Below are 27,619 nucleotides of genomic sequence, written 5' to 3'. Positions count from 1 at the left end.
TTTATTCATCCCCATGGGGAAATTCAGCATTTTTTCCAATGTCCCATACACTTGTTGTAGCAAAACTAATTACATACAATACTTAACTCAGTAAAAATATGATATGCATCTAAATCACTATCTCAAAAAGCATTAATAATAGCTTTTAAAAGTTCTTAAGTCCTGGCGGTTGAATTGTAAAGCCTAATGGCATTGGGGAGTATTGACCTCTTCATCCTGTCTGAGGAGCATTGCATCGATAGTAATCAATATAAGTGTGATAAATGAATCTGAATATCATTTACTGAGCTCTGCCAGCATTTTGAGTGTGTTATACTAGGAGGAACTCAGCAGGTCGGGCAGCATCTATGGAGGAAAACAGTCGACGTTTCGGCCCTGGACCCTTTATCAGGACCTTCATGAGTATCTGGTTTTGCTACTCTATTGTGATGTCTCTATGTGTGCATTGCCTTCCATTAATGCTATCTGATCCACTAAATTCCTCCAGATGTTGTGTATTGAAAAGGGCGAAAAGTTTACATCCGCCATGTCTGCCAGTCATGTGGACTGAGGAGGTGACGGTATCCGTCATGTTGATGAGGGAGTAATGTGGAATGAGACGGCAACAGGTCCGCCATGTTGGTAGGGTGACCCCATCTTTGTGAAGGAGTGAAAATCCAGAAACCGATGAACAGCGGGCAATCGTTTTATTCCTTGTCCCTCTGTTTGCAGAGCTCGGATGGAAAAGTGAGATCGAACGGGTCACTGTACCCTGGAGCCTGCAGGGGGAACAGAAAAAGCTGTAGGAGGGCGGGTGGCCCGAGATCTAAGACTTGCGGCCTAGTGGCCCCGACACTCGTCCGTCCAGTCGGTGCTGGCGAGAAACGGCGGGCTCGGATTCGACTGCGGCAGCCGCGTCCCTCTCTTGCAATATGTTCAAGAGAATGGCGGAATTCGGGCCTGACTCAGGAGGGAGAGTGAAGGTAAAATATGTCTGTGGAGCTTCAGCTGGCAGCCCGGTGTTTAATTCAACCATTTAAACAGTAAAATTAAAGCGCAGTATTGTAAAGAATTTCCACTATTAAGCTAGAACTGGTTTTTCGGAATTTGTACCAGATGTAGTATTGCGAAGTGGCTCCTCGTTAGAAATGATACAACCCTGCCACGTTTTGTAAGGGTCGTATGTGTTCAATGGGCTGAATTATATCCCTTTATTGGTCTTTTCACTTACCTAGTAACATAGGGTAAAGGAACAAAGTAGCCTGGAAAGAAGAAGACATTATCAAAAGAAAAACTATCGATTAGAGTGCTTTTGGAACGAAAACAGTGAGAATGGCTGAAGTTGTATTGAAATCACTCAGAAGTATCAGTGGGAGCAGAGTGATAATTTGATTTCAGGTTTGTGACCACCAATTAGAACAGCAAATAGATTTTAAACGAGAAGCAGAAACAGAGTTGTGAGAAAGGTTGATGAGTTATAATGTAGAGAAGATTAAACAGCAGAAGGGGATAATGTAATCAGGCAAATAAATTAGAGTTCTTTAAAAATGGAAAGTTATTATTTGAATTTATTGAACTTAATGCTATTAGGTTGAAACGTTCCTCAAGTTTTTGTTGTGCTTCATTGGAAGTATAGAGGAAGCTAAGGTTAGAAAAGTAGACAAAGTTTCAGTTATGATTAAGGAAGAGTCGTTGACCTGAACTTTCAACTGTTGTTCCTTATATACTTGTTGCCTGACTTTCAATGTTTACTATATTTATTTCAGATCTAGGCATCTGTAATAATTACTTTTCATAAAGCTTTGGAGTGTGAGTGAAATTCATATTTAACAGGCGGAAATAAACGTGCTCATACTTGCAAAATGAATTGCAAGAGAAGTTATTTGGTGCTTTATAACACTAAATCATTGCCAAATTTGATTTGATAATTATATTGGTTATGCAGGATTGACAATAGAGGGAGAAAAACATTTTAGAAATTTGGGCATAAATCTTGATGGGGATTGTCATTGAAAAATAACATTTCATGTTTCTACCCTATAAATAAATGAGTGTCTGGCACTATTCCTTGTAAAATAGGTAGCCAATTTGTAGATGGCCATTCTTTTTAAACAAGGAATAAGGGTTTTTTTAAATTTGCAGTTTTTGATAATAGGGTCACATTAAGTAAACTCGCAAGGGCAAAAATCTACTGGTTAAAATCTTGATACACATTTCAGATTAATTTGTGAACATTTTAATAAATATTCAGAAATGAGCTGCTTAGGTAGAATCTCCTGAGATAGAAACAGTTGCTGCTATGATGCATTGAGCAGTTGCAAAATTTTCAGTTTAAAATTTTCCTTTTGCTTTTACGGAACTTGCCTCGCACTGAGTGAAGCTTCTTTGCCTGCACATTGAAGATTACTTTAGATGCTTCAGAAAGGACAGGGAGGGAGGCAAATGAGGTAGGGGTGTGGAACTGTTGATCAGAGATAGTATCACGGCTGTAGAAAAGTTGGAAGACATGGAGGGATTGTTTTTGGAGTCTCTGTGGGTGGAAGTTAGGAACAGGAAGGGGTCAATGACTCTACTAGGTGTTTTTTATAGACCACCCAATAGTAACAGGGACATCGAGGAGCAGATAGGGAGACAGATTCTGGAAAGGTGTAATAATAGGGTTGTTGTGGTGGGAGATTTTACTTTCCCAAATATTGATTGGCATGTCCCTAGAGTGAGGGCTTAGATGGGGTGGAGTTTGGTAGGTGTGTTCAGGAAGGTTTCTTGACACAATATGTAGAAAAGCCTCCAAGAGGAGAGGCTGTACTTGATCTGGTATTGGGAAATGAACCTGGTCAGGTGTCAGATCTCTCAGTGGGAGAGCATTTTGGAGATAGTGATCACAACTCTATCTCCTTTACCATAGCTTTGGAGAGGAATAGGAACAGACAAGTTAGGGAAATGTTTAATTGGAGTAAGGGGATATGTGAGGCTATCAGGTAGGAACCTGAAAGCATAAATTGGAAGCAGATGCTCTCAGGGAAATGTACGGAAGAAATGTGGCAAATGTTCAGAGGATATTTGTGTGGAGTTCTGCATAGGTACTCTCCAATGAGACAGGGAAAGGATGGTAAGGTACAGGAATCATGGTGCACAAAGGCTGTTGTAAATCTAGTCAAGAAGAAAAGAAGAGCCTACGAAAAGTTCAAAAAGCTAGGTAATGATAGAGAGCGAGAAGATTATAAGGCTGGTAGGAAAGAGCTCAAGAAAGAAATTAGGAGAGCCAAAAGGGGCCATGCGAAGGTCTTGGCGAACAGGATTAAGGAAAACCCCAAGGCATTCTACAAGTATGTTAAGAGGATAAGACATGAGAGAATAGGACAGTGGAAGTGTGTATGGAACCAGAGGAGATAGCAGGGGTATTTAATGAGTACTTTGCTTCAGTATTCACTACGGAAAAGGATCTTGGTGATTGTCGTGATGACTTACAACGGACTGAAAAGCTTGAGCATGTAAATATTAAGAAAGAGGATGTGCAGGAACTTTTGGAAAACATCATGTTGGATAAGTCACTGGGACTGGACGAGATGTACCCCAGGCTACTGTGGGAGTGAGGCAGGAGATTGCTGAGCCTCTGGCGATGATCTTTGCATCATCGGTGAGGACGGTAGAGTTTCTGGAGGATTGGAAGGTTGTAGATATTGTTCCTTATTCAAGAAAGGGAGTAGAGCTAGCCCAGGAAATTATAGACCAGTGAGTCTTACCTCAGTGGTATGTAAAATGATGGAGAAGATCCTGTGAGGCAGGATTTATGCACATTAAGAGAGGCATAATATGATTAGGAATAGTCAGCATGGCCTTGTGAAAGGCAGATCATGTCTTAGGAGCCTGATTGAATTTTTTGAGGATGTGACTAAACACATTGATGATGGTAGAACAGTAGATATAGTGTATATGGATTTTAGCAAGGCATTTGATAAGGTACCCCATGCAAGCCTTCAAAAACAAGGAAATTTGCAGATGTTGGAAATTCAAGCAACACACACAAAATGCTGTTGGAACGCAGCAGGCCAGGCAGCATCTATAGAAAGAAGTACAGTGGACGTTTCGGGCCAAGACCCTTCGTCAGGACTAACTGGAAGAAGAGATAGTAAGAGATTTGAAAGTGGGGGTGGGAGGGGGAGATCCGAAATGATAGGAGAAGACAGGAGGGGGAGTGATGAAGCTAAGAGCTGGAAAGTTGATTGGCAAAAGGGATACAGGGCTGGAGAAGGGAAAGGATCATGGGATGGGAGGCCTGGGGAGAAAGAAAGGGGGAGGGGAACACCAGAGGGAGATGGAGAGCAGGCAAGGAGTGATTGTGAGAGGGACAGAGAGAAAAAGAGGGAAAATAATTAATTAATTGACCAATAGATAAATAAATAAGGGATGGGGTAAGAAGGAGAGTGGGGTATTAACGGAAGTTAGAGAAATCAATGTCCATGCTATCAGGTTGGAGGCTACCTAGACAGAATATAAGGTCAAACACGAGGAAATCTGCAGATGCTGGAAATTCAAACACACACAAAATGCTGGTGGAACACAGCAGGCCAGGCAGCATCTATAGGGAGAAGCGCTGTCGACGTTTCGGGCCGAGACCCTTCGTCAGGACTAACCGAAAGGAAAGATAGTAAGAGATTTGAAAGTAGTGGGGGGAGGGGGAAATGCGAAATGATAGGAGAAGACCGGAGGGGGTGGGATGAAGCTAAGAGCTGGAAAGGTGATTGGCGAAAGTGATACAGAGCTGGAGAAGGGAAAGGATCATGGGATGGGAGGCCTCAAGAGAAAGAAAGGAGGGGGGTAGCACCAGAGGGAGATGGAGAACAGGCAAACAACTAAGTATATCAGGGATGGGGTAAGAAGGGCAGGAGGGGCATTACCGGAAGTTAGAGAAGTCAATGTTCATGCCATCAGGTTGGAGGCTACCCAGCCGGTATATAAGGTGTTGTTCCTCCAACCTGAGTTTGGATTCATTTTGACAATAGAGGAGGCCATGGATAGACATATCAGAATGGGAATGGGACGTGGAATTAAAATGTGTGGCCACTGGGAGATCCTGCTTTTTCTGGCGGACTGAGCGTAGGTGTTCAGCGAAACGGTCTCCCAATCTGTGTCGGGTCTCACCAATATATAAAAGGCCACACCGGGAGCACCAGACGCAGTATACCACATCAGCCGACTCACAGGTGAAGTGTCGCCTCACCTGGAAGGACTGTCTGGGGCCCTGAATGGTGGTGAGGGAGGAAGTGTAAGGGCAGGTGTAGCACTTGTTCCGTTTACAAGGATAAGTGCCAGGAGGGAGATTGGTGGGAAGGGATGGGGGACGAGTGGACAAGGGAGTCGCGTAGGGAGCAATCCCTGCGAAAAGCAGAGAAGGAGGGGGGAGGGAAAAATGTGTTTGGTAGTGGGATCCCGTTGGAGGTGGCGGAAGTTACTGAGAATTATACGTTCGACCCGGAGGCTGGTGGCGTGGTAGGTAAGGACAAGGGGAACCCTATCCCGAGTGGGGTGGCGGGTGGATGGGGTGAGGGCAGATGTGCGGGAAATGGGAAAGATGCGTTTGAGGGCAGAGTTGATGGTGGACGAAGGGAAGCCTCTTTGTTTAAAAAAGGAAGACATCTCCTTCATCCTGGAATGAAAAGCCTCATCCTGAGAGCAGATGCGGTGGAGACAGAGGAGTTGTGCGACGGGGATAGCCTTTTTGCAAGAAACAGGGTGGGAAGAGGAATAGTCCAGGTAGCTGTGAGAGTCTGTAGGCTTATAGTAGATATCAGTAGATAGGCCGTCTCCAGAGATGGAGACAGAAAGATCAAGAAAGGGGAGGGAGGTGTCGAAAATGGACCAGGTAAATTTGAGGGCAGGGTGAAAGTTGGAGGCAAAGTTAATGAAGTCGACGAGCTCAGCATACGTGCAAGAGGCAGCACCAATGCAGTTGTCAATGTAGCGAAGGAAAAGAGGGGGATGGATACCGGTATAGATAGATAGATACCGTAGATACTTTATTCATCCCCATGGGGAAATTCAACTTTTTTCCAATGTCCCATACACTTGTTGTAGCAAAACTAATTACATACAATACTTAACTCAGTAAAGAATATGATATGCATCTAAATCACTATCTCAAAAAGCATTAATAATAGCTTTTAAAAAGTTCTTAAGTCCTGGCGGTAGAATTGTAAAGCCTAATGGCATTGGGGAGTATTGACCTCTTCATCCTGTCTGAGGAGCATTGCATCGATAATAACCTGTCGCTGAAACTGCTTCTCTGTCTCTGGATGGTGCTATGTAGAGGATGTTCAGAGTTATCCATAATTGACCGTAGCCTACTCAGCGCCCTTCGCTCAGCTACCGATGTTAAACTCTCCAGTACTTTGCCCACGACAGAGCCCGCCTTCCTTACCAGCTTATTAAGACGTGAGGCGTCCCTCTTCTTAATGCTTCCTCCCCAACACGCCACCACAAAGAAGAGGGCGCTCTCCACAACTGACCTATAGAACATCTTCAGCATCTCACTACAGACATTGAATGACGCCAACCTTCTTAGGAAGTACAGTCGACTCTGTGCCTTCCTGCACAAGGCATCTGTGTTGGCAGTCCAGTCTAGCTTCTCGTCTAACTGTACTCCCAGATACTTGTAGGTCTTAACCTGCTCCACACATTCTCCATTAATGATCACTGGCTCCATATGAGGCCTAGATCTCCTAAAGTCCACCACCATCTCCTTGGTCTTGGTGATATTGAGACGCAGGTAGTTTGAGTTGCACCATATCACAAAGTCCTGTATCAGTTTCCTATACTCCTCCTCCTGTCCATTCCTGACACACCCCACTATGGCCCCACTATAGACTTGGAACATGGACTGTTCCACAAAGCCAACAAAAAGGCAGGCATAACTGGGACCGATACGGGTGCCCATGGCTACACCCTTGGTTTGGAGGAAGTGGGAGGAGCCAAAGGAGAAATTACTGAGAGTAAGAACTAATTCCGCTAGATGGAGGAGAGTGGTGGTAGAGGGGAATTGGTTAGGTCTGGAATCCAAAAAAAGCAAAGAGCTTCGAGACCATCTCGGTGGGGGATGGAGGTTTATAGGGATATAAGGTGTTGTTCCTCCAACCTGAATGTGGCTTCATCTTGACAGTAGAGGAGGCCATGCAAGGCTTATTGAGAAAGTAAGGAGGCATGGGATCCATGGAGACCTTGCTTTGTGGATCCAGAATTGACTTGCCCACAGAAGGCTAAGGATGGTTGTAGACAGGTCATATTCTGTATGGAGGTTGGTGACCAGTGGCATGCCTCAGAGATCTGTTCTGGGACTCCTGCTCTTTGTGATTTTTATAAATGAGCTGGATAAAGAAGTGGAGGGATGGGTTAGTAAATTTGCTGATGACACCAAAGGTTGGGGGTGTTGTGGATAGTGTGAAGGGCTGCCAAAGGTTACTGCGAGACATTGATAGGATGCAAAACTGGGCTGAGAAGTGGCAGATGGAGTTCAATCCAGATAAAGTGTGAGGTGAATTTAAAGAGCAAACATGAGGAAATCTGCAGATGCTGGAAATTCAAACAACAGCACACACAAAATGCTGGTGGAACACAGCAGGCCAGGCAGCATCTATAGGGAGAAGCGCTGTCGATGTTTCGGGGCGAGACCCTTCCAAAGTGTGAGGTGGTTCATTTTGGTAGGTCAAATATGATGGCAGAATATAGTATTAACGGTAAGACTTTTGGCAGTGTGGAGGATTAGAGGGATCTTTGGTCTGAGTCCATAGGACACTCAAGGCTTCTGCGCAGGATGGCTCTGTGGTTAAGAAAGCATACAGTGCATTGGCCTTCATCAATCGTGGGATTGAGTTTAGGAGCCAGGAGGTAATGTTGCAGCTATATAGGACCCTGGTCAGACCCCACTTGGAGTACTGTACTCAGTTCTGGTTACCTCACTACAGGAAGGATGTGGAAACCATAGAAAGAGTGCAGAGGAGATTTACAAGGATGTTGCCTGGATTGGGGAGCATGCCTTACGAGAATAGGTTGAGTGAACTCAGCCTTTTTTCCTCGGAGTGATGGAGGATGAGAGGTGACCTGATAGAGGTGTACAAGATGATGAGAGGCATTGATCGTGTGGATAGTCAGAGGCTTTTTCCCAGGGCTGAAATGGCTAGCACGGGAGAGCATAGTTTTAAGGTGCTTGGAAGTAGGTACAGAGGAGATATCAGGGGTAAGTTTTTTACACAGAAAGTGGTGCATGGAATGTGCTGCCAGCGACAGTGGTGGAGGCGGATAGGATAGGGTCTTTTAAGAGACTCCTGGACAGGTAAATGGAGCTGAGAAAAATAGAGGGCTACGAGTAATCTTAGGCAATTTCTCAGGTAAGGACATTTTTGGCCCAGCTTTGTGGGCCGAAGGGCCTGTATTACGCTGTAGGTTTTCTATGTTCCTGTTACTAACTGCCCATTGTGCCTGGTGTATAGGATAGCAATGAAGGTCCTCTGTCTCTCCATGCCCTTGGTCACTCAGATATAGAAGGATTTTTCATTGCTTTTTCTGTAGCAGTTTTGTTTTATCAGTCCTGACTTCAGCCAATATAGCTCCCCAGTTGTGGACCTTTTGGAACACAATGGAAATAGATGATGTGCATTGCCAACACTGAGTCATATCATTGTTGCATCACAAGTTCCATCAAGTTTAAGGTGGGAAATATCTAACTTTCTGTTGGGAATGTCCAACATGGTCTCAATGAGTTAACTTTTACTGGGGCCAAGTCCCATAAGTGCCTTTCGTGTGATTCTGTATGTCACTGCAATATAAGCTAACAGCGTGTAATACGGCATAGAAACAGGCCCTTCAGTCCAGTTTATCTCCGTTGTGACCAAGGTGCCTTGTCTGTCTACATGTTTCAAAACCCCATCATGATTTTATTTATCTCTATATGGTCACACCTCTTCCTCTTGGACTCCAGGAGAAATAAAATGTCCCAGCTTATTCTTATAACTTAAGCTTTCCGGTCCCAGTAACCTTTTCTAGCTTAATGACCTCCTTACTATAACTGCACTCAGTACTCCAAGTGTTGTCTATCTATTGGCATGTACAGTAGCAGCATGAAGACTCAGCAGCTGTACTCAATGCCCTGACTATTGAAGACAAGCATACCAAGTGCCTTCACACCTTGTTTTCCTGTGTTGCCACTTTCAGGAAACTACATGTACCCCCTTGTAACACACACAAAATGCTGGAGGCACGCAGCAGGTGAGGCAGCATCTATGTATGTGTTACTCTGGTTTTCCAGCATCTGTAAAATCTCTTGTATATATGTACCTTTAGGTGGTCTCTGTTGTATAACGCTGTCCAGGGCTCTACTGTTTTCTGTGCTCGTCCTGGCCTGGTTTAACTGACTAAAATGTCACACCTAGCACTTGTACCAATCAAAATGCTACATTTAAAATCTAAATATTTTCAGGAGGTTCATGAAGTGTTCAGAGACATTTAAAAATTTTTCTTAACACTTCTACAGGGTGTGACAATAGTGAAGCCAATCGTCTTTGGAAATGTTGCTCGTTATTTTGGAAAGAAGCGAGAGGAGGATGGACATACTCATCAGTGGACAGTGTACGTCAAACCTTACCGAAATGAAGTGAGTGCAGATTCGATTTAGTCATTGTGCACCTTTGGAATCAGCATCAGGTTTCATATCACTGCTTATGTTGTGAAGTTTGTTGTTGTTTTGTGGCAGCAGTACATTGAAATTCAAAATTTTTAAAATGTAGATTACCATAAGTGTATAATTATGTGTGTGTATGTAAGGCGATAAGACATAAGAATAGAATTAGGCCATTTGCCCCTCAAGTCTGCGCTACCATTTAATTGTGGCTGATCCTTTTATCCCCTCCTCAGCTCCACTTCCCGGCCTTCTCCACGTAACCTTTGATGTCGTGTCCAATCAAGAACCTATCAATACACTCAATACCAATCAAGAACCTTAAATACACTCAACGACCTGCCTATTGGTAACAAATTCCACAAAGTCCAGTTAATTGGGACATATTGGGGTCAGTGCATTTTGGCCCAATAAAGCAGCAGCCTCAGTTAGCCAAAGTTTCATGGAAATAGTAAAAAAACATTTAAAAAAAGACAAATTGTTATTTAACTGAGAAACAATTATATATCTAATTGAAATACAGTACACATTAGAGCACTGCCAATATTACCAATTAGTGTTCTCAGCTCTGCTGGAGATGCAGTGTTCGTTGGTCTTCTGCCGTTTTCAGGAATTTTTCTTTGCCTGACTTAATGTGTTGTTTCAGGGTGCTTTTACACTTGGTGTGGTTAGCTGTAAGTTTCTCCCAGGGCTCAGTGCTGATGTCCAGTGCCTTCATGTCCTGCTTGCAGGCATCCTTGGAGCACAATTACAGATAGGCAGCAGTTCTCTTGTCTGAAGCCATCTACCATAGAGGATGCCTTTTGGAGTGCGACGTATGTGGCCCAGCCAGTGCTGCCTATACTGTCTGAGCAGAGTGTATACACTAGGAAGGCCAACATGAGAGAGGACCTCATTGTTGGATACTCTGTCTCTCTGAGATGTGACAAACGCACCTTAAATAGAAGCTGTTGAGTCTTTTCTCCTGGTCCAAGTCTCGCTGACGTACGAGCAGTGTGCTGGTGACATAAACATTGTACACTGCCATTTTTGTTTTGACCGAGAGTTTGGGGTTCTCACACTCGTGGTGAAGCAGGCAAGCCTTGTTGCAGCCTTCCCGATGTGCTTGTTGATTTGTCCAAGGAGAGGTTGTCTCTGATGATGGACCCCAGGTATGTGATCTGAAGAACAACATCCAGTTTTTAGTTATCAATGGTAATGACTCCGTGTCTTGTCCCAAAACATTTGTCAAACCAAATTCCATTAAGGCCTGAGAGAAACGATCCATCTGGGGGTGCTGTGGAATGTGGTTTGCAACTGTTGCACCATCAGCAAACAGCACATCCAGTTATACCCTTGTGCACTTTGGTTTTGGCTCTTGGGCAGGCGAGGTTAAAAAGCCTGCCATCTGATCTAGTGTGGAGGTAGATCTCCTCTTGCAGTGCCTCAGGAGAAGGGCAAGGGAGATCCCAAAGAGCCTTGTGGCATGAACACAACCTTGCTTACGTCAAAGGACTTGTCATTGTACTGTACAGTCCCTTTTCTGTTTGTTCATGCTTTGTAGTCTTGGTGGGCTGCCTACTTTGGAGAGGATCTGAAAGAGCCCAACTCTGCTGACTAAATTGAATGCCTTGGTGAGATTAATGAACATAAGTAGAGGAGCTCCTTTTGTTCTCAGCACTTTTCCTGGAGTTGGTGGAAAGAGAAAATCATGGATAAAACATTACTCTGGCTGCTACTCCATAGTGAACATTGTCACCATCTCAGCCCTGAAAGTCATTGAGGGCCTCCTGTCCATGGAGCAACTGGATGCAGAGCCAACCCGAAACGAGCTCAGCAAGGCCATTGACAGCTTGGCCTCAGGGAAGGCACCGGGCAATGATGCGATTTCCCCTAGACCTAATCGAGCAATGCATGACAGCCCTCCTGTATCTGCTGTGTGAAGTCTTCTATCTGTGCTGGCAGAAAGGAGTTGTTCCACAGAATACAAGGGGCGCCAAGATCATTACTGGAATGTTCTGGAGGGCTGGAAAATTGCAAATGTCATTCTGCTGTTTAAGAAGGGAGGGAGGCAGAAGAAAGGGAATTATAGGCAAGTTAGCCTTACTTCATTGGTTGGAAGGATTTTGGAGTTGATGGTTAAGGATATGATTTTGGGATGCTTAGAAGCACATGATAAAAGAGGCCAAAGTCAGCATGGTTTCCTTAAGGGAAATTTGTTGGAATTCTTTGAGGAAATAATAAGCAATATAGACAAAAGAGAGTCAGTGAATTTTGTTTACTTGGATCTTCAGAAAGCCTTTGACAAAGTGCCACGTGAGGCTACTTAAGATGAGGGCCCATGGTATTACAAGAAAGATTGACTGACTGATAGGATGCAAAGAGTGGGTGCCATTTTTGGTTGGCTGCTGGTGACTGATGGTATTCCGTAGAATTGGTGTTGGGACCACTTCTTTTCACGTTATGTTTCAATGGTTTGGGTGATAAAATTGATGGCTTTGTTGCCAAGTTTGCAGCTGATACAAAGATAGATGAAGGCGCAGGGAGTCTGCAGAAGGACTAGACAGATAGGGTGAATGAGCAAAGAAATGACAGATGGAATATAGTGGAGGGAAGTGTGTGGTCATGTACTGTGGTAGAAGAAATAAAGGTGTAGACTATAAACGGAGAAATTTCAAAAAGTTCAAAAGTGCATTCAACTGATGCTAGTTAGAAACTATTTGGCAACAGCCTCCTGTCCCAATTAAGCGACATAGTGTCCCAAATTAACATAGAGATTCCCAGCAATTTTCTTGATTTGCGTTTGTTCCTTAAGATAAGTGGCTGCCCCAATTAACTGGAATCAGCTGTCTCCCTTCCTTGTAAAATATATTTCCTTAAAGTGGAATATTAATTTTAATTCATAATCTAAGACATGAATAACACATTTCATTTTTCAGCCAATTGGATGTGGCTGAACTGCCTGTACAAACTAAAAATATAACTAAATATTTTTCTTTCATAAAATTCTGCATAAATTGGGATTCAGTGAGTGCTTGTGTCTAAGGTTAGTGTCTTGGTGTAATGAAAATAGTCAAGGTTGAGTGTCTGATTAACATGGCCGCCTTTTTCAATCAGTAAAGTCATTGGCTTGGGAATCTGTCTTAGCCTTGGTTTGGTGATCTCATGTGAACGTCAGTAGATTATGGATTCAATGATGCTATAATTCTCTAATATCCATTTTCTCAATTTTATTTTTTTTCCTCTATAAAAATTCATGGTGAAAAGTAAATAATCTGGTGTTTTTTTTTAAGGATATGTCTGCATATGTAAAGAAAATTCAGTTCAAGCTACATGAAAGTTATGGTAACCCTCTACGAGGTAGGTTTGGAAAAGAAAGCATTTAAAATTGTTATTAAAATATATTTACTGAAATTGCATAAACAACATCAAAATGTTGGACCTACCTGGGGTTCATCGAAATTGGAAGTTGATTGTTTGAGTGGACATTGGAAGATGATTGAACAGCACATTGATAATTTTTCTTTGTCAAGCAGAATTAAGCTTGCTCTGATATGGGGTGTTCAGGATGCCCAGGCTTTGCTTCTAGCAGCAGTGTCAACGTGTTGACTTCACCAGTGAAGCATAACTTAGACAAAAAAAAAATTCATCCAGTTGTTTCTAAAAACTATGTAGAAAAATAAAGCAGATCACAATTGAAAGATCTGCTTTGTATCATCAAAAGTTATTCTATACTGAACCTTAAGCAGCTTTGTAATTGCACTTGCATTTTAATAACCAGAAATAGCATATATTACGGACTTGTCATACACTTGAACTTGGCTCTCATTCAAAGTTAAGACTTAATTGATCCCTTACAATCTAAATGTAAAAGGCAGTATAAAGGAGGTTATTTCTGACATGCTGAGTGCTTTGAACATATGATGGTTGGGAGATTGAACTTCAGATCCAGAGCTAGTGAGTGCTGGTTCCACAGTAGAAAGGAAATTGAATTCAAATTGATCATTTGTAAGGCAGTGTCATGTGGCTTACTGCAGCTCTCCAGGGAGAAGATCTAACCTACATATGAATCCAGTCCTGCTCCATGGTTCACTTTACATGCCCTTGTGCAGTTTAAGATAAGAATTAAGTACTACCTTGCTGTTATTGGCCACACATAGGAACAAATTTTGGAAGGAGTACCATTGTAAGGATTTAATGGAATTGTAGAAATAAAGATCTGTTGAAATAGCTGTACGGTTTTACTATACATGTTGAATATTTCCGTTACCATCATACTTTCTCAACAGTTGTTACCAAGCCTCCATATGAAATCACAGAAACTGGATGGGGTGAATTTGAAATTATAATCAAAATCTTCTTCATAGATCCAAATGAAAGACCGGTAAGAAACTGAAATTCCTTATGTACATGTATTTGGAAAAACCCTTGGTGACAAAAATATTTATAAATTCAGTTTTGGAAATTAATTATTTTTCTCAACTTATATAGTCCTACCAGTTTTGCTGATTAATAATGACTTAGCTATGTACAGCTTCTGATTCTTGTTTCCTTATCAGTAGAAAGAGACAGAGTGTGGTGTAGACATCATCTTTCAGGATTATTGCTTGTAAGACTACAGTTTCAGACAAGGCAATGTTGGATGAAAATTCAGTCTCAAATTGCAAATTGCATTGCGTCTGATTTCATAGGGTGTGATGTATTTTATCAATTTCACATTAGGACAAATTAGTTCAGTAGTTCCATTTAATATCAGAAAATGTATACAATATACAACCTAAAATTCCTGCTTTTCTCAGACATCCACAACAACAGTTGTCCCAAGAAAGTGAGACAGTAAAACTTCAGAGTCCCAAAGCCCCCTCTTCCCCCTCCCACGCACAAGCAGCAGCAAGCATTGACCCTCTCCTTCCCCCACTTACTAAAGCATCACCACCCACCAAGCAAGCAATAGCAAAACCCCCAAGAGAGACCATGATCTGCAGTACAACAAAAACTGATCATTGAACCGACAATTTGACTTGCCACAGGCTCTCTCCCTCTCTCCCTAATAAGGAGCAGAGAGGTGTCACACAATGAGAGGGGAGACTAACAAACAATAAAAAAAAACAACTCGCTGATTGTGATGTTAAAGTCTGGTGTGTCGATTTTTTTTATTGTTGCCTGAGTTTTCCGTCTCAAGATTCAGCAGCAAATTCTCTCCTACCAATGTGAGAGAGAGAGCAATTCGCTGAGGACAGATACCTCCTCCAACAGCCGATCTGCTGTTCACAAAACCTATTTTTTTCCCCACAAAGCTTCATTTGGCAACAACAACATAGAATCAGCTCATCCACGGGGCCACAAAGCCTCAGCACCCCAAAGGCGCACTCGTTTTGTAGGATATGCCGTTGGGATATTGAAAAACAGCCGTTTGGTGAGCCCTGGGAGCAGGATCTATCACCGTAAAGAACCACAGTTTGAGTGCAGCTGCAGGTCAACACACTGACAGAACCCCATCCACCTTGAAAAGTGAAAAAAAGTAACATTAAAGGTAGAAATTAAGCCATTTCCGCAGATGAGTTCGAAGAAGCCACTCGCTAGTGCCACTGTAGCTCCGTCTCCTAATTAGAGTGGACAAATCTCCAGGACATGACAAGAAGTTTCCTCGGATCCTGTGGGAAACTGGTGCAGAATTTGCAGGGGCCCTGGCAGAGATATTTTAAATGTCCTTCACTACAGATGAGGTGCTGGAGGATTGGAGGATAGCTGATGTTGTTCCATTGTTTAGGAAAGGTTCTAAAAACCAGGCAGGAAATTATAGGCTAGTGAGCCTGACATCAGTAGTGGGTCAGTAATAGGACGGTATTCTAAGTGACAGGAGATACAAGTATTTGGATAGATGAGGGCTGATTAGGGATAGTCGACATGACTTTGTCATTTCTAACTAATCTCATAGTTTCTCGAAGAGGTTACCAGGATAGTTGAAGTCAAGGCAATAGCTGTACTCTACATGGACTTTTGCAAGACATTTGATAAGCTCCTGCATGAGAGGTTGGTCAAGGAAGTTCAGTTGCATGGCTTTCAGGATGAGCTAGAAAATTGGAAAGGGCATTGGCTTCTCAGGAGATGCCAGAGTGTGGTTATAGATGGTTGTCTGACTGGAGGCCTGTGACTAGAAGGTGTGTCACAGGGATTGGTGCTTGTTCTGTTATTGTTTGTCATCTATATAATTGATCTGGGTCTTAATATAGTAAACCGGGTCAGCAAATTTGCAGATGACACCAAGATTGGGGGCTTAGTGGACAGTGAGGAAGGCTATCAGAGCTTGCAGTGGGATCTGTACCAGCTGGAAAAATAAGCTGAAAAATGGCAGATGGATTTTAATGCAGACAAGTGTGATGTGTTGCACTTTGGGAGGACAAACCAGTCTAGGACTTACATGTTGAGCAGCATTGACTGAGGAGTGTGGTAGAACAGAGGGATCTGGGAATACTGATCCTTAATTCCTTGAAGGTGGAGTCACAGGTAGGTAGGTCGTAAAGAATGCTTTTGGCACACTGGCCTTCATAAATCAATGTACTCAGTCCAGGAGTTGGCATGTTATGTTGAAATCGTATAAGACGTTGAGGCCTAATTTGGAGTATTGTGCACAGTTTTGGTCACCTACCTACAGGAAAGATATAAATAAGATTGGAAAAGTGCAAAGAAAATTTACAAGGATGTTGTCAGGACTTCAGAACCTGGGGAAAGGTTGAATCGATAAGGACTTTATTCCCTAGGGCATCAGAGAATGACAGGAGATTTGAAAGACACATACAGAATTATGAAGGGTATAGATAGGGTAAATGCAAGCAGGCTTTTTCCACTGAGGTTGGGTGAGACTACAACTAGAGATATTTTACTCTAAGTATTCAGTATTTAGACATGTTTATGTACTCAATACTTTCATAGAACAGCCCAGAAGGCAGACATTTAATTTGTGCCAGCTCTTGGTAGAATGATTTTGTCATTAGTGTTCCCTGTTTCTTTTTTCCCCCCAAATCCCTGCAAATCATTCTTTAATGTTCATGTCCAATTTCCCTTTGGAAAGCCCTGACAAGCTCTGTTTCCTTTGCAGCAGTGAGTTGTAGATTAAAACTGCGCACTGTGGTTAAGATAAATTATTCTTTGTCTTCGGGCAGCACGGTAGTGTAGCAGTTAGTGCAATTGCTTTACAGCACCAGATATCACTGATCAGGTTGGATTCTCTCTGCTGTCTGTAAGGAATTTATACACTCTCACTATGGCCATATGTGTTTCCTCCCACATTCCTAAGACATATGAAAGGGTTACGTTGTTACGTGGGCATGTTACGTTGGCACCAGATGCGTGGTGACATTTGTGGACTGCCCCCAACACAATCTTCAGACTGTATGAGTCGTTGACGTTAACCAATGCATTTCAGTGTATATTTCAATGTACAGGACAAAGTTAATATCTGCATCCCTTTGTATCTTGTGCTCAAGGCTTATAATCCCTGCCCTTAATTCTTGTATCATTTGGTTTAAATGGTCTTAAATTCTTGCAACAAGAAGAATGGTTCAGAGTATTTTCCCTCCACTTTGTGTGGTAACATAAAACAAATCATAATTCAAGTGTTCAGTAACTTTAGCTTCCTATTCTCTTCTTGTTAAACAGGTAACTCTCTACCACTTGCTAAAGCTGTTTCAGTCCGATAGTAATGTGATGTTGGGCAAAAAGACAGTGGTCTCCGAGTTTTATGATGAAATGGTAAGCACAAGGAACTTCTGTAAGAACATCTGTGACCATATAATTTCATTGAAATGGTGATAAAAGATTATAATGCATCCAAATTAAAGGCCAATTGTAATAGTTTATAGGCTGTTGTAGTGAAAGTAAGAGCCCTGAAAAAATGCACATTGATGTGTTACGTATTCGGGCAACAATAATATAGATGAGTTAGGCAAGGGGTTTTATAACAAATAACACGTTTATTAAACACTGATAACAAACCCCCTTCAAATGTAAACAAACCCAAACAATGGTCCGAGCTCAGCTGCTGGCAGCTGGTCAGACAGTTCTTAATAGCTTTGCAGTCTCAAACAGTCTTTAAAGTAGTATTGAAAAAAACAGTTCTCCAAAGCGAATTGCCGAATGAAAACAGTTCAAAGAACGATATGCCGACAGTTCAAAAGCTCACGGTACTTTTAAAAGGAGAGACTTTTTAAAGCGATGTAAATTCTCTTCCACGTCGATGTCCTTCGATTCCCAGCGTCGAACTCCCACGTCGAATCTTATTAAATATAACAACTTAAAGTGACTGACCTCTCTTCCACACTATTCTCAAACCCTTTCTGGTCATCCCAGGGGTCAACAGCGAGAATAGTCAACGAAATCCTTCCGAATGAGGATCACACAAGGTCGAAGTCAATCCATCCACCGTGTCGAAAATCGATTCTTCTCGATTTGTCTTCCAAATTCTTATCTTCACTCTCCATCAGCAAAGAAACCGTTGGCTCTGACCTTTTAAACTTTAGGCATTATATAAAACTTCATTTTTAACTAAACTGCGTCATCACATTAAATCACACAGTAACATGAAGTCATCTTGGCAAATCCAGCCACGAACTGCCCCACCTGACAGGGTGGGTCTTCCTTTTATACCCTGTAGAAAAAACCTGTCACATGACCTCTACTGGCGGGAAAATGACATCACTCCACCATTACCTCATGTCCAGTATAACTTCAACCCCAGTCACGTGACAAGGGTACCACTGTCACGTGTCACGAGTACGTAACACCTCCCTCCAAAAAAACATTTTTGGTCTGACAAGAACAAAAATTTTTAACAATTACTTACAAAAAAAAACAAATGTATAAATTATATAACATACACAATATACAATACAGTAGGAGTGTTACAATAAAAAAAAACCACTCCAAAAAAAAACATTGTACATTCAACATCGAGATAGACAATCAGCAACCACATTATCTTTACCTTTAATATGAGTTATCACAATATTGTACTCTTGTAACATCAAACTCCAATTTAACAATCTTCTGTTTTTGTTTTTCATCTTACTCAGAAAAACTAACGGATTATGATCAGTGTAAACAATAAGTGGTTTTTTGAGTTGTACCAACATATACCTCAAAATATTCCAAAGCTAAAACAAGAGATAACAATTCTTTCTCTATTGTTGAATAGTTTCTTTGATGCTTATTAAATTTCTTAGAAAAGTAAGCTACTGGATGATCAACCTCATCACCCTCATTCCTCTGCATCAATACTGCTCCCGCAGCTTCATCACTAGCATCCACAGCTAATGAAAAAGGTTTTTCAAAGTCAGGTGCCTTAAGCACAGGTTGTTCACATATCATTGTTTTCAATTTTTCAAATGCTTCCTGACAAAACACTGTCCACACAAACTTTACATTCTTCTGCAGAAGGTTAGTTAATGGAAGGGCAACATTAGCAAAATTCTTACAAAATTTTCGATAATATCCTACCATTCCCAAAAATCTTCTGAGAGTTTTTTTCCCCGTCGGAGTGGGAATTTCCAAAATTGCCTGAACTTTTGCCTGAACAGGAGCTACCTTACCTTGACCCACAACATAACCAAGGTAAGTCACAGTAGCATGTCCAAATTCACTCTTGGCCAAATTAATAGTCAAGTTAGCTTTTGAAAGCTTTTCAAACAATTTCTCCACCGCAATAATGTGTGCTTCCCAAGTATCATTTCCTGTCACTAAATCATCAATATAAGCATCAGTATCTTTCAATCCCTGAATCACAGAATTAATCATCCTCTGAAAAGTACCTGGGGCATTCTTCATCCCAAATGGAAGAACATTATACTCATATAACCCAGATGGAGTTACAAATGCAGAAATCTCTCTACCTCTGTCCGTTAGTGGAACACACCAATACCCTTTCAATAAATCAATCTTTGTAAGGAACTTTGCTTTTCCAACCTTATCTACACAATCATCTACTCTAGGAATTGGATATGCATCTGTTTTCGTTACAGCATTCACCTTCCTATAGTCCGTACAAAACCTAATACTACCATCAGGTTTTGGCACCATAACACATGGCGAACTCCAATTCGAGTTAGAATGTCTAATAATATCATTCTCTAACATGTATTCAATTTCCTTCTCAGCAAGTTCACATTTTTCTATGTTCATCCTATATGGGTGTTGTTTAATAGGTTTGGCATCTCCAACATCTACATCATGTGAAGCTATAGTAGTCCTTCTAGGAACATCTGGAAACAAATCCTTATACTTAAAAATCAATTCCTTCATCTGTTGTTTCTGCTCTAGCTGTAAATGTGCTAATTTCTCATCCATATTTTCCAAAATAGTCGAATTAGGTAACCTAACAGAAACAATGTTAGATTTAGAATGAAAGTCAGATGAATCATCTATCATGTTCCCAGTTAAATCCAACTCATTCTCACTAACCACAACAGTCACAGTATCAGATTGTTTCTCAAAATATGGTTTAATCATATTTATGTGGCAAAGTTGTGTTGACCTTCTACGATCTGGAGTTTTTATTACATAATCCACATCATTAACTCTAGACACAATTTCATAAGGTCCATGAAATCTAGCTTGTAAAGGATTTGTCTGCACTGGGAAAAGAACCAACACCTTATCTCCAGGCTTAAACATCCTCATCCTAGCTTCCTTATCATACCAAGTCTTCATTTTCCCCTGAGCCAACTTCAAATTTTCCTTGGCTAAGCTACAAGCTCTATGTAACCTGTCCTTAAATTTCAAAACATAGTCCAACAAATTAGTATGCACTTCCTTACTAATCCATTGTTCCTTCAATAAAGCTAAAGGTCCTCTAACTCTATGTCCAAACACAAGTTCAAATGGACTAAAACCTAAAGATTCCTGTACCGATTCCCTTACTGCAAATAAAAGTAAGTTTATACTCTCATCCCAGTCACTTTCATTCTCCACACAATATGTCCTAATCATATTCTTGAGAGTAGAATGAAACCTCTCCAAAGCACCTTGCGATTCTGGATGGTATGCAGACGAAGTAATTTGCTTAGCTCCCAATTTATAAACTATCTGTTGAAACAATCCAGACATAAAATTACTACCTTGATCAGTTTGTATTTCCTTAGGCAATCCAAAATAAGTAAAGAATTTTATAAGAGCCTTCGTCACAGTTTTAGCTTTTATATTCCTAAGTGGTACTGCCTCTGGAAACCTAGACGAAGTACACATGATAGTCAACAAATACTGATAACCAGTTTTTGTCTTTGGTAATGGACCAACACAATCTACAATAACTTTAGAAAACGGTTCACCAAATGCTGGAATAGGTTTTAATGGAGCTACTGGTGTAACCTGATTTGGTTTACCCACAATTTGACAAGTATGGCACGTCTTACAAAACATCGCCACATCTTTTCTTAAACCAGGCCAGTAAAAATGTTTTAAAATCTTGTCCACAGTTTTCCTTACCCCTTGATGTCCACCTAAAGGCACACTATGAGCTAAAGTCAAAATCTCATTCCGATAAACTTTAGGAACAACTACCTGATAAACAACATTCCATTCCTCACTTGCAGGAATTGTAGGCGACCTCCACTTCCTCATCAACACTCCTTTTTCCAAGTAATATCCTACTGACACCTTCTCAATTTCACTACCTAGTAAAGCTTGTTCCCTTAATTTTACAATCTCAGGATCTCTATTCTGCTCTGCTATCATCTCCTTCCGTGACAAAGATAAATCTTCATAGTCAGACTTACTCCCAGAATCTTGTTCAAACAACGAAGGTAAGAAAGTTTCTGACACATCCTCAAAACTCGAATCCTGAGTTGAACAGTCATGAGTAACAACCTCATTCTGCACATCAATCTTTTTAGCCATAGCTCTAGTCACAACACAAGAAAAATCTGTGTTAGAATTCACCTCAGGTTCCTCTGATTCCATTGTCAAATGCACTTCAGGAAAAACTTGTCCACCTGCCAAGTCATTACCTAACAATAAAGAAATACCCTTCACAGGTAAGCTATGCTGTAATCCTACCTTAACAAATCCTGTAACTAACCCTGACTTTAAATTTACTTCATGTAAACGTACAGGCATAAAATCACTTCCAACACCTCTTATGTAATTTACCTCACCAGTATCACTCTCTTCATTAAACTTCAACACACTATCTAACATCAGTGATTGAGAAGCTCCAGTATCCCTAAGAATTTTTATTGGCACCAGAGTAGATCCTTCTTTCAAGGATACAAACCCTTCAGTTATAAAATGATCATATCCCTTTCTAACTTTGTCAGACTCTAACAAATCCTCATTTGTATTTACCAAACCCTGTAACTTTACAGGTGCTTCAGTATGTTGCACACAAGCATCCGGAACTGCTTCCTTCTCTTTCTTTTTCAATTTGAAACAGTTAGCTATTACATGGCCAGGCTTCTTACAATAGTTACAAATAAGACCAAACTGTCTTTCCTTCACAGGTTTTCCTTCCTCCTTACCTCTCTCATTAACCTCTAATTTAATTTCTAATTTACCTGGAGTCTCCATATTATTTTTCCTCTTAAAAATTCTACCCTGAGGAAATTTATTCTTATGGATTAAAACATACTCATCAGCTAATCTAGCACAGTCCTGCAATTTATCAGTATCCCTCTCATTTAAGTAGGTCCTTACTTCAACAGGAATGCTTCTTTTAAATTCCTCCATTAAAATCAGCTCTTTCAAAGTCTCATAGTCCTCATTTACATTTTTAGAAGAAACCCATCTCTCAAAACACATAGCTTTATCATAGGCAAATTCCACATAAGTCTTTTCCACAGACTTTTTCAAACTCCTGAATCTTTCCCTGTACGCTTCTGGGACCAACTCATACGATTTGAGAATATTTTCTTTCACAATATCATAATCTAATGCTTGCGCAGCAGTTAAAGCTGTGTAAACCTGTTGTGCCTTGCCTTTGATTACACTCTGTAATAACACTGACCATTTATCTTTCGGCCACTCTGACATCCGAGCAATAGTTTCAAAATGTTGAAAATATCTCTCCACTTCTGTTTCACTAAATGGAGGGACCAATTTAATTTCTTGGCTAGCAACAAACGGTTTTTTAGAACCAGCAGACTGTTCTACAGACCTTAATTTAGCCATTGCATATTCAAAATCTCTCTGCTTTTGCACAGCTTCCAATTTACACCTTTCTAACATCATTTGTTCGATTTGCAACTGCATCTCCAGATTACTTATTGGAAACGATTCTAAAATCGATTCTTCAAAATGACCCGAAGCCACATAGTGAGACGCGATTTTTCTCTGTATTACAGCTTTTGACGTAGTTGGCAAGATCCCTTTAAAATGCAACCGATTAGCAAGTTCAGAGACTTCAGTTTTTTTCGCCTTCGCTAACAAATCCGCGTCTGGCGAATCCAGAAACTCATCAATATTCATCGTTGCCGAATACCACTCACAAGCCAATCAAACAAAAAAAAACCGAGCAATCCCCGTTACCAAAACACCGATTCAAAATTCAAAAAGCTTATTAAACTCAAACAATTCAATCCCGGACGAGCCCCCATATTTATGTTACGTATTCGGGCAACAATAATATAGATGAGTTAGGCAAGGGGTTTTATAACAAATAACACGTTTATTAAACACTGATAACAAACCCCCTTCAAATGTAAACAAACCCAAACAATGGTCCGAGCTCAGCTGCTGGCAGCTGGTCAGACAGTTCTTAATAGCTTTGCAGTCTCAAACAGTCTTTAAAGTAGTATTGAAAAAAACAGTTCTCCAAAGCGAATTGCCGAATGAAAACAGTTCAAAGAACGATATGCCGACAGTTCAAAAGCTCACGGTACTTTTAAAAGGAGAGACTTTTTAAAGCGATGTAAATTCTCTTCCACGTCGATGTCCTTCGATTCCCAGCGTCGAACTCCCACGTCGAATCTTATTAAATATAACAACTTAAAGTGACTGACCTCTCTTCCACACTATTCTCAAACCCTTTCTGGTCATCCCAGGGGTCAACAGCGAGAATAGTCAACGAAATCCTTCCGAATGAGGATCACACAAGGTCGAAGTCAATCCATCCACCGTGTCGAAAATCGATTCTTCTCGATTTGTCTTCCAAATTCTTATCTTCACTCTCCATCAGCAAAGAAACCGTTGGCTCTGACCTTTTAAACTTTAGGCATTATATAAAACTTCATTTTTAACTAAACTGCGTCATCACATTAAATCACACAGTAACATGAAGTCATCTTGGCAAATCCAGCCACGAACTGCCCCACCTGACAGGGTGGGTCTTCCTTTTATACCCTGTAGAAAAAACCTGTCACATGACCTCTACTGGCGGGAAAATGACATCACTCCACCATTACCTCATGTCCAGTATAACTTCAACCCCAGTCACGTGACAAGGGTACCACTGTCACGTGTCACGAGTACGTAACAGATGTCTTAATTTTATCAGCATGAAGAAATTGGATCACTCCAATTACTTGGGTTTGCTAGTGGAGTGGGAGAGGATTTAAAATAAATAGGCAGGTACCCGTATATAACAGTAGAAAGGAAGAATAATGTTCATAAATGAGAGTATTGGACAGTACTAAAATAAGATATAATTATGAGAATTGTTTACAGAGCATAAGGAATCTTTTGCTTTGCAGGTAGAGGTATTCAGGAATATAATTCTGATTTGTTAAAGCTCAGGTTAGGCGGTCATGAAGTTATTGCATCCATTTCAGGTCATTGTACTATAAGGAAGAATGTGAAGGTTCCAGGGAGGGTATAGTGGAGATTTACCACACCAGTTCCAGGGATGATGGATATTAGTTTAGCTTGGAGAAAATGGGATTATTTTACTTGGAATCAAAAAAACATTAATGGGAGTATTAGAACAGGTAAAGGATGTTGCGGAAGAATAAGTGATTGATGATTTTAAACAGAAGAAATCAGAAGCACTTGAGGAAACTGAACTTGAGCTACAGGATTAATGGGCCTTATTGGATTGTCCTACATAGCCACAAGGGATTGATGGGCCAAATGGCTTCCTGTGACCCTGGGAGTACTATTCTGGAAATATTTGTGAAGGTGCAGAACAAACATTTGTTTAAAGAGTGTATATGTTTTATTAATGTATGTCTATTAATGTACCTATATTTGTATGTCAGTATATTAATATATAAATATATTTTCGCTAGATCTTCCAAGATCCTACAGCAATGATGCAACAACTGTTGACAACGTCTCGACAGCTGACACTTGGAGCCTACAAGCATGAAACTGAATGTAAGATCTTGTTAATCGTTTGTTAAAGATGATTGCACAAGATGACCAATTATGCCATTGTGTCCTCCAGTATGAGATCAAACCCATTATGTCCAGCAAAGTACTTGGCTGAGATGAAACAGCTGTAGTGTCCCCTACTATCAACTTGGTCTGAACAACACTGAATCTCTTGATCATGTCTGGATGCTTTTATGCATCGAGCTGCTGTCACATGATTGGTTCATTAGAGATTTGCATTAATGAGCAGGTGTACTAATAAAGTGGCCATTGATTGGGTAGAAATGATGCCCAGAATAGCACACTATTGTCTAACTAGAACTTCTATCCCATTATATTCTAGTGGTTAAATACAAAAGGCAACATTCTATTTGCTGCCTTTTTGATTTGTTTTTTTTCACTTATCCAGAACAATTTACTTGAACTTCCAAATCTCTTAGAATTTCCACTGCTTGTAACTTCTCTTCATTTATAAAATGATTTGTTCTTTTTGGATTCAAAGTGAATGATTAATTTACCTACACTGAAATTCTTTGAACAGGTTTGCCCTTTCACTGAATCTCTAGTTTATGACTTGCACTTCAGTTATCTTTATAGCATGAACAATCTTGTATTTGTCTTTCTCTTTAATTATCTAAATGTTACATTGACCCTTATCTTTCAATATTAATACTCACCATCGATTCAAATTCTTCCACTGCTCTGCCTCTTTCCTAGTTCAATAAATTGGTTTGAATTCCATTAATTTAAATTTTAACAAAATGTATCAGGAGCCCCAGGACAGTCAACATAAATAGTACATATAGACCTTCAGATATTCTTCATTTTAGTCCTACAGATCGTCCCCAGATTATGACAGGGTTTCATTTCATAACCCAGACTTTTTGAAAGTTGGAAATGCAGCTGCAAACTGAGTTTCCACGCAGCCAAATGTGACTGCAGCTCCGCAGCAGCTGGCAAATCTGTCACACTGTCCTTCTATATAACTATTGGTATCTGTGGGCTATACGAATGGCCATTTGGAAGCTGGGGAGGATCGGTACTGTGAAAGTTTCAAACGGGTTGGTTTTCATTGATGGCATTATCATACTTTCTGTTAATGTTCATTTTCTTTTTATTCCATTCCTACTTATCCTATTCCTATTCCTATTCCCAGATTCATAAATAAAGCACATAGCAGTTTGTTTTGCATCTGTCAATGACATGCAGTAACTGGTCAGATGTAATGTTGGCCAGTTAGTTCCTCTGCCAGCTTGGACAACCAAGTTTAGTGATTGTGACTGTTGCCATACATGTAACTTAAATCATCGAAAGCTGACAATATATATCAGTACTTTAAAATGTTAGCGCTTTTTGGTTTGATGCCAAATGATTTTTGTGAAAGTTCAATTCCAATTTTGGTGATAAATTCATTGAAAAATTATGTTGCTGAGCTTTAAAGTGTATGTAAGTAACAATTCCATATCTTCTCAGTATTTAAAATGAGATGAACTTTACTGTAACTTTTTTCTTAGTTGCAGAACTTGAAGTGAGGACCAGGGAAAAGCTAGAAGCTGCCAAAAAGAAGACTAGCTTTGAAATTGCAGAGTTTAAAGAAAGATTGAAGGCAAGCCGAGAAGCAATCAACTATTTAAAGAGTGAAATCAAAAAGATTGAAGATGATGACCAGGGAAAGGAAAGCTGAGAAATGTTCACTAAATTAACTGGAAGTCTTCAAGGACTGATTTGCTGAGAGCAGTATAGTTGTTTATACAACAAACTTTTACATTGCCTGCTCTGTGACTGAATGGTGAATCATTCAGTTTTAAATTATACCTTGGGTGAATGATTTTTTTTTACTTTGACATGATCATATTTAAATCCAACTTGAGAACACCCAAGCAAGCATTCTAGTTTTCTAAACAGAATTGTACAAAATATAACAATGATGTGGAGGAAATGGTGTGCATCTGTTTTGTATGTGGATTTTTCTGTTTTGTATTTAAGGTATTTGTTACAGTTGCTTTTAAAGCTTGTATGTCAATAAATACTTTTTTTTTGTTAAACCTACTGTGGTCTTTAAATGGGCCAGGGTAGACAAATTCTGTCTTTTTTTTTGTACGTCATGCCATTTTTTAAACTCTGTACTCCATAGATGGGTAATTGAGACCTGACAGAGCATTTCAGCCTTTTTTATTTTTGGCTTAAAACATGATGGGGGTAGATTAGTTTTTCAATATTTCATCTATTTTTGTGTATGTTAATTTCTTTAAAAAATCTTTTCCTCTGCTTGATGGCTGATATGATTCCAAAGTCGTGGCCCAAATTTCTTTCAAAAAAAGAATGCTCCTAATATATAGTTGATTGGTAGAGAAAAAAATCTTTTTCCTCTTATTTTGTTAATTTTTTGGGGATGTGGTAATTGTTCAATCCCTAATTACCATTGTGTTAGCACGTGGCCAAGTGGTTAAGGCATTGGTGTAGTGATCTGAAGGTCGCTAGTTTGAGCCTCAGCTAAGGCAGCGTGCCGTGTCCTTGAGCGAGGCACTTAACCACCCATTGCTCTGCGACGACACCGGTGCCAAGCTGTATTGGCCCTTGGACAACATCGGTGGCGTGCCGAGGGGAGATGTGCAGCATGGGCAACTGCCAGTCTCCCATACAACCCTGCCCAGGCCTGCGCCCTGGAAACTTTCCAAGGCGCAAATTCATGGTCTC

The 27,619-nt window shown here is 40.6% G+C and overlaps 1 protein-coding gene across 2 annotated transcripts; it reads left to right on the top strand.

The window, feature by feature from the left end:
* On the top strand, window positions 1–26,967 carry yeats4 (YEATS domain containing 4). 2 transcript variants are annotated; one of them, XM_073059700.1, is made up of 8 exons: window positions 1–621; window positions 712–962; window positions 9,503–9,622; window positions 12,919–12,985; window positions 13,915–14,009; window positions 17,285–17,377; window positions 24,838–24,925; window positions 26,437–26,967. In XM_073059700.1, the coding sequence occupies exons 2-8, from the start codon at window positions 912–914 to the stop codon at window positions 26,604–26,606; spliced, it is 684 nt and encodes a 227-aa protein (XP_072915801.1). In that variant the 5' UTR covers window positions 1–621; window positions 712–911; the 3' UTR covers window positions 26,607–26,967. The 2 variants fall into 2 exon arrangements, with proteins under 2 accessions (XP_072915801.1, XP_072915799.1); XM_073059698.1 differs by having other exon boundaries at window positions 1–962.
* Window positions 26,968–27,619: the final 652 nt, after the last annotated feature.

Source organism: Hemitrygon akajei, chromosome 10 (assembly GCF_048418815.1).
Source record: "Hemitrygon akajei chromosome 10, sHemAka1.3, whole genome shotgun sequence".
Lineage (NCBI taxonomy): Eukaryota > Metazoa > Chordata > Chondrichthyes > Myliobatiformes > Dasyatidae > Hemitrygon > Hemitrygon akajei.
The sequence above is the reverse complement of the archived record's forward strand: the minus strand, read 5'-3'. Positions and strand labels throughout refer to the sequence as shown.